This window comes from Malania oleifera, chromosome 4 (genome assembly GCF_029873635.1).
Source record: "Malania oleifera isolate guangnan ecotype guangnan chromosome 4, ASM2987363v1, whole genome shotgun sequence".
In the NCBI taxonomy this organism is placed as follows: Eukaryota; Viridiplantae; Streptophyta; class Magnoliopsida; order Santalales; family Ximeniaceae; genus Malania; species Malania oleifera.
In genome coordinates, this window is record NC_080420.1 from 3,684,996 (window position 1) to 3,692,970 (window position 7,975).

A 7,975-nucleotide genomic window follows, 5' to 3' on the forward strand; every position below is an offset into this window, starting at 1 on the left:
GAATAATAGTTTCTCTCGTATTTTTCATAGTGTGGTTGTCCAGATGTAATGAAGAATGAGTTATCGAGCATACGGAGAAGGTTTTTGTTGTCTTGAACTTACATGTTTTATATAAAAATACACAATTACAAGAAAAAAGTTTAAGGTGTTTAATTGTATTTTTTATATTTTTTAGTGTATAAAGACTATTTATACTCTTATTCTTCAAATAGGATTTTTCTTTTTTTTCTTTTTTTTTTTTTGGGTGACTTCTTACCAGTTACGAGCGGATAGGACCTTAACTACTATTTAAGTCAATAAATTTTCTTTTCGCTTAGCTTGAGAAACACCAGCAAGCCGCCCTAGCACCGTCGGTAACGCCGGAAACAACCGGCCTCCGCAGAACTGGCGCCGCCTCTCTGTCTGTCGCCGGCATTCCGCCTGGCTCATGTACTACGGCGCAACTAAATCACAACATGGCGCAACGAAATGAAGCAATTGGAAGGAAAAGGCGAGAGAAGAGATTGGAGGGATTTTCCCAAGAAGCAACATGCTCTGATGCGGGGGCTGCAGGCGTCGAAGGTGTCAAGGACGATAACGCCGTTGTTGATATCGGGTTTTGAAGGACTGTGCTATGGCACTTTTGCTTGAATCTATCGCGGTTCGGTTAGTTTCTGAAATTTCTGAGTTCCCCATTTAAACTCATGTTTAAGAGTAAGATACGTTCTTCCCATTTGGCTAGAAATATACAATCTCTGTCCAAAAACCGTCGTTTTCCAATTTTCCTAAATTTTGGCAGTAGAAGGTATAGTGATATTGCCTTGACTAGAAATGGGTCTGAGTCTGAGACTGAATGGGAGAGATTACTCAAACCTTTTGACCTCGAAGAGCTTAGAAAGTCGCTTGCCAAAATCACCCCTCACCAGCTTTGTAAATTGCTTGAACTCCCACTTGATGTTCCAACATCAATGGAGATATTTGAAAGGGCAGGCCAGCAAAAGGGCTATTGCCATTCATTTGATGTATACTATGTTCTGATTGATAAACTCGGGGCCGCCATGGAGTTTAATGTCATAGATATGCTGTTATTGCAGATGAAAGATGAAGGGATAGTTTTTAGGGAATCTCTCTTCATCTTAATCATGAAACATTATGGAAGAGCCAGTTTGCCTGGTCAAGCGACTAGGTTGCTGTTGGATATGAGGGGTTTATATTGTTGCGAACCCACTTTTAGATCTTATAATGTTGTATTGGATATACTGGTTGCTGGAAATTGCCCTAAAATTGCCCCCAATGTGTTCTATGAAATGTTGAATAGAGGTGTTTCTCCCACCGTCTACACATTTGGTGTGGTGATGAAAGCACTTTGTTTAATTAATGAGGTGGATTCTGCATGCTCGCTTCTTAGGGATATGACAAAACATGGGTGTGTGCCTAATTCTATAGTATACCAAACTCTAATACATGCACTGTCCAAGGTCAATAGAGTGAACGAAGCATCTAAACTTTTGGAGGAAATGTTTTTGATGGGTTGTGTGCCAGATGTAGATACCTTCAATGATGTCATCCATGGCCTTTGCAAGCTCAGCCGAATACATGAGGCAGCAAAACTGGTTGATCGGATGCTTCTGAGGGGTTTCACACCTAATGTTGTGACTTATGGGGTTTTGATACATGGGTTATGTAGAACTGGGCAAGTTGATGAGGCAAGGGCCCTGCTGAACAAAGTGCCAGAGCCAAATGTTGTCTTGTACACTACCTTAATTAATGGCTATATTAGATATGGGCGGTTGAATGAAGCAAAGGCTGTTCTGCATGAATGCATGTCAAGCGTTGGGTGTGGCCCCGATGTATACACATACAATGTACTCATCCATGGTCTTTGCAAAAAAGGTTGTTTAGGTTCAGCACGTGAATTGGTGGATGAGATGATAGTTAAGAATTGTGAACCTAATGTAATAACTTACACAATATTGATTGATGGGCTTTGCAAGAATGGTGCACTAAAGGAAGCTAGGGATGCTTTGGATGAGATGTCACGTAAAGGAATTTATCTAAATACAGTGGGATACAATTGCCTAATCTGTGGGTTTTTCAGGGAAGGGATGGTCCATGAGGCTCTGGAAATGTTTCATGATATGCCAAGCAAAGGATGTAAGCCTGATATATTCACATTCAATTCTCTAATATTTGGGTTGTGCAAGTTTGATCAAATGGATGAGGCATTGGTAATGTTTCAAGATATGTTTTTGGAGGGTGTTATTGCCAACACTGTGACCTACAACACATTGATTCATGCTCTTTTGAGGAGAGGTGCAATCCAAGAAGCCCTTAAGCTTGTGAATGATATGTTATTCAGAGGATGCCCTCTTGATGAGATCACTTATAATGGTCTAATAAAGGCACTCTGCAAAGTTGGGGCTGTGGATAAAGCCCTGGGATTGTTTGAAGAAATGATGAGGAAAGGACATAATCCCAGCAATATTTCTTGCAACATTTTAATCAATGGCCTCTGTAAATGTGGTAAAGTACGAAATGCACTTCAGTTTTTGAGGGATATGATTCACCGAGGTCTTACACCAGATATAGCCACTTATAACAGCCTGATAAATGGCCTTTTTAAGATAGGACGTGATCGAGAGGCCATGAATCTCTTTGACAGGTTACAATTTGAAGGAATTTGTCCTGATTCTATCACTTACAACACTTTGATTAGTTGGCATTGCAAAGCTGGCATGCTTGACGATGTGTACATAATTCTAACCAGAGCTGTGGAGAGTGGGTTCATACCTAATGATGCAACATGGTGTATATTGGTCCGCAACCTTGTTAAAAGGGGGGATGAGGAGGGGAATACCTTTTTTTGGCGCTTATTTTAAGTAGCTGAAGGGCAGCTTCTACTCTCACAAGTAGCATCTTTGTTTGCTTTGTATTCTGTTCAACTTTGCTTAGAGTTGCTTTGCCCGTTTGTATCATTTAAGATCTCCTTTTTTATGAGTTTGTTAACACCAAAGTTTATATCACACCAAAATTTATATCATTATTGAATAATGAAACAAAATGTCTATTTGCTTCCTTTTCTTACACTCTATGACACAATTCAGTTGAAATATTAGGATCACCAATTGTGCTGGTTATCAGTTGAGCGATATTACTGCTACTTTGAAAGGCAATTCACCTTTTCTTGGTTGTTGAATGACCAACACTTACGATAAAATATTACCTATCCTTCCATAGAATGCAATGTTAAATAGTTTATACTTGGACCACTCACTCTCTCTGCCCATGGTGCCTCTCTCTTGTCTCATTTATTTCTACTTTATCTCTCACCATCATAAACTGACAGGATCTCTCTCTGTTTCTATCTCTGTCTTTTTGATTAATCTCCTTTCCCTTCCTTTTTGAGTTATTATTTTCTTCTTTGGCACAGTTGACACTTTAGTGCTGTGTAGTGGCTTGCTGTTATTAACAATGTTGTTTGATCCATGTCAGTCCAGAATGGCCATGAAGATAGTCAAGCTGTTAGGCTTAGAAGCTTGTTGATTTGCAGTGATGGGTTCTGTCCCTTTCAAAGTTCGTCAAGAGAGCTCATGCCAATGGGGTGAAAGTACTTGCTCTGATCGATCATGATACAATGGCTGGCATCCCTGAGGCCATGGAAGCAGCTTGTAGATTTGGCATCAAGGTAATGCTGTGTTGAGATTAGCACAATATTTTTCTGAAGAGGGGGTTTCTGAATTGAAAAAACTAGATCACATCATTACATATAATTATGGGTGCTGGCCAACAAGATTGATGAAGTGGAGAAATTTTTGGCTAACATTAGGGATGGCGATCTCCTTTGTGCATAAACCTTGCCTCAAAGTTGAATGATCTCAAATTGCTGCTCAAGCAGGAGAATGTAGCCAGTATTGTAGGCAAGGGAGTTGCCCCTGAGAGACTACACATGGCTCATGCAATGGTTGAAGCTGTCCATGTTGAGAATTGTTCAGTTCCTTGCTCATTTATGGGAAGTGAGCCACTTTCAGAGGAAGCAGTGGGATTTATCCGTGATACAGGGTTTGTTAGTGCTGGTTCGCCCCTGAGCATTGAAGAATCCCATTGCCATCATCGGGAGGTTAAGAGATGCAGACATTCATGGTCTGGAAGTTTGGAAGTGATGGAAATCTGGCAGCACTCAGTGACCTTGCAGATGCCTATGGTCTTATTAAGCTTGGAGGATCAGATTGTCATGGTAGAGGTATGCATGATGAATCTGGTAGGAAGCATGAATCTTCCTGTGTTAGTCATGCATGGCTTCCTAAATATAGCCCAACCAATCTGGCACAGTGCATTTCAGGACATTACAAACAATTTTGTCAATGAAACCTCTTATGCAGAATTGCAGCAGATCTTAAAACTTTATAATACCCAGTGCTGTAAGGGGGTTTCCAGCTGCAGAAAGGACATGATTGAATTATGTGAATCTTCTTGGTTGACAGATGAAAAATGGCAAAATGATGAGCTTGAGGCCAGCAGATTGAAGCTTTCCAATGTTTCTATTTGCTAGGGAAAAAAGGAGTCAAGTCCTTTTGAGTCAGTGGGCCTCTTATACATTGTTTTATTGTCCTATTTCATTGCATTCCCTTATGGTTTTCTGATTTGATCATGCTTTTGGCGTTTCTTCTGTTGATGTGGGACATTTGTTGTCTGTCAGTACATTCTTTTAATCTAAAAAAGCTGTTGGGCTTAGAGAGCTGAGTGCTGATTCATCTCTTCAGCCAGGTTTTGTCCTCTCCTTACACCTAGTTCTTGGTTTGTCCCACTAATATCTTTGTTTGGCTTCTGAGAAAACACAAGGAAAAGAGTGAAACATAGAGAAAAGAGAAAAAATGAGCAAGTTTTATGCTGTTTTGGCTTTCGAAGAAGTGGGGATTCACTTAGTTGGTGTTTGGTTTGCTTTTGTTTATGACATAGCATGATTACAAGTTTTTTGTCAAAATGCCTGGGAGAAACATAAACACCAAAGAGTTGCACTATTGTCAATAATTGAATGAAAGCTACATATGCTTTGCTTGGAAATGTGATTTTGAAAGAGTGTGTTTGAATTTGGATGGCCCAAATTCAAATACACTGTTTGGTTTTACTTTTTAAAGGGTGAATTTTAATTTAGTTAAAATACACTGTATTTTGAAACCCCAAATACATTGGTTTGAAATTACCTATGAACCAATGAATTTCAAAAACAATTTCATACATGAATCCCTCGCGAGCCTTTCACAGTCAAGAGTTGAGATAGGGTATGGGCTCATCATCTTCTTGAATATTAAAAGACTCCATGAGCGAAGCTCCTGCAAGACAATCCTGCACTCCATAGCAAAAGTGACAAGTATGGGCTCTTCTTCCTCTTATCCTCTCTAACCATAGCTGATCTTGACCGTGTTTGATTCATAGACCTCTCTCTCTCTCTCTCTCTCTCTCTCTCTCTCTCTCTCTCTCTAACATGACACATGAATGGCTTCAGTATAGGATTCAACGAGCTTAAGGGATCTGTAAGACTGTCATCTCAACCCTTTCCTTCTCTTTCGCTCTCTCTCTCTCTCTCTCTCTCTCTCTCTCTTTGAATTGTGCAATTGATGATTGTGATATATGGGTTTATTTGTTGACTAGAGATTTTTTGTGTTCTGAGGCTATTGCGATTTAGAGGTTCAATCTTGAGCTACTTTGATTTTTTGTGTTCATGGAACTTTATGATTATTGTCATAAATTTTTAGGGTTTGATTTGTTTTTGTTTTTATCTTGAATTTGGCTGATTAAGTTTAATGTGTTGGTGTTCCTTTAATGGAAAATTGTCAGTATTCATCCAAGCTCAACGAATGTTTCATCTGACCCAAGTAAATTGTTGTCATTTTTTTGAAGTATTCATGAGTTAAGAGTGAGGTTTTAATACTTGTCAATAGTTTAAATGAAGGGTGAAACCTAGAAAAGGTTCTAATGTTAGAACTGATAAGAGTTGGTTCCATTTTGAATTTCACCTTTTAGAGTATAAAATGATCAATTAAAAGGTTTTATTGAACAAGTTTCTGGTAAGGTGGTTTCCTTGGTCAAGTATGGACCCTTCATATTAGAGCTTTCCATAGTGTTAAGATAAACAGGGGGCTGGATCAAGGCTCTCACAAAAACATATCCTCCATGGATTAAATAAGTTGGGTATGTGAAAAGAAGGTTATTGAAGGCGAAGAATATTGTTCATTTAGTATTGAAGACCAAGGATATGGTAATTTCAAAAAGCACCTGTGCGCACACTAGTGATAGCACCACATTTTTAGCTTCTGGGCTAATCTTTGAAGCCCCTTACAGTTTGTGCAATTGTGGGTGGCATTCTGGAGCTCCAACTTGGTTAAATATGGATCCATAGATGATATAGACAATATTAACAAAAGCAAAAGCTTCTCTTTTCACCACTTGACAGCATCATTACTTGTAATGTCAATTTGGATCCACCTAACTCTTGATTCCAAGAATTAAACAGACAGGAAATGCTTCAGCTCCTAAGAATATGATCTCAAACATGTTGTAGGTCCTCCCTTTTTAGTGCAACAAAAGAAAGTGACTTCTTTTTGTCATCCCTAACGCTTTCCAGGTTTTTTTGTTCAATGCATGGTGTAGCCAGGATTTATTTTTGTTGTTTGAACCAATGTTCAAATTTTTTTATTATCTTATTTTACTTGTGTACCTTTTAGTTTTCATTTAGTGCTTCATATGATAATAATAGATGACATGTTTTGCATAGATTTTATGGGTTTCTATTATAATTGATCTCTACAGCCGTGGTGCAAGCGAGTTTCATTCTTACTGGGAGCAGCCATTGGCTTTAGTTTAATTAAGTACTTGAGAAGACAGTGTTTTCTTATGGTCAGTGATTTAGATTTCATTTTTTAGGGTAGCTCATTAAAACCATATTTCCTAGATGTTTCTTGCATTATATTGATGCGTTTTTTTTTTTTTTTACTTCCTCTAGTTCTAGTGTGGAGCATGAGCTGCTTGGCGTTTTATCAATCAAAGATTAGGGTTGTGGTCCTTAGGATTTTTATTTGTATTTGTGTGGTGTGATGCAAATGGTTTCCCCTCACATGTGTATATGTTCATATTCTGCAACGTCAAAGAAGTGAATTTAATCCATGAACTCTTGCGAAGCTGTAAGGGCTGGAGAAACAACAAAATTTAAGCCATTAGAGTCCACTGTTGTTTATTTTACTTATTTCAAGTTTTACTTGTTAATATTTTGTTGCTGTGTTGAAGATACAAAATGGCAATAGTCTTAACACGTGTGTAATAATGTGCTTGGTGCATTAGAATAAGAAAACCCAATTTTTTTATCATTTTATATTTCATATATAAAATATTGAAAAGAAAGATCTAGCCCAGCATTATTCACAATTTTTTTCTTTTGCTCTAAAATTATTCACAAATTTGGTTTTTGTCCTAAAATGTTTTAACTAATTGCATATCAAGCTACCAAAGAACTGATGGTATATCAAAACTAAGAAAAGAAAGTACTTAGTCACAGTTCTTAAATACTCCTTGTAAGGGAAGGGGAACATCATTAGTTCTTTCCGAAAAATGTGTTGTTAAGACACATCCTAAAAAGATCATAAGCGAAGATCCTTTAAGCTCAAGAATTGTGTGACTCATCAATATTAGAATCATAAGATACTTTCAAAAGTCATACCCTAATCATCATGCCACTATTAAAGATTTTGGGAGGGCAAATGCAATCTGGGTTTAGGTTTAGCCCCAACTTCCAATACTTATGCATGAAGTGGCCACTTTCAAGACTTGAACTCGTACACGCTTGGTAGCTCAATTCTTTGACTGTTGCACTAGGAATAACCAACAATAGATCATTTTTTTTTCTTTGATAAACAAAGAATTGCATTAAAAGAGAAGAATGTACATTAGAAAATTAGAAATAGAAAAGAAAAAGGAAAAAAAATACATGCAGAATAAGCAATCC

The 7,975-nt window shown here is 37.9% G+C and overlaps 2 protein-coding genes across 4 annotated transcripts; both read left to right on the forward strand.

The window, feature by feature from the left end:
- Positions 1–279: 279 nt before the first annotated feature.
- Positions 280–7,243, forward strand: LOC131153308 (uncharacterized). 3 transcript variants are annotated; one of them, XM_058105522.1, is made up of 2 exons: positions 280–645; positions 3,472–4,766. In XM_058105522.1, exon 2 carries the CDS (start codon positions 3,926–3,928, stop codon positions 4,526–4,528), a length of 603 nt encoding a protein of 200 aa, XP_057961505.1. In that variant the 5' UTR covers positions 280–645; positions 3,472–3,925; the 3' UTR covers positions 4,529–4,766. The 3 variants fall into 3 exon arrangements, 2 of the variants coding, with proteins under 2 accessions (XP_057961505.1, XP_057961506.1); XM_058105523.1 differs by having other exon boundaries at positions 282–645; positions 3,477–4,766; XR_009136213.1 differs by lacking the exon at positions 3,472–4,766 and adding an exon at positions 6,980–7,243 and having other exon boundaries at positions 302–645.
- Positions 639–3,040, forward strand: LOC131153306 (pentatricopeptide repeat-containing protein At5g64320, mitochondrial). The gene has a single exon (XM_058105521.1). The coding sequence runs from the start codon at positions 684–686 to the stop codon at positions 2,856–2,858; it is 2,175 nt and encodes a 724-aa protein (XP_057961504.1). The 5' UTR covers positions 639–683; the 3' UTR covers positions 2,859–3,040.
- Positions 7,244–7,975: the final 732 nt, after the last annotated feature.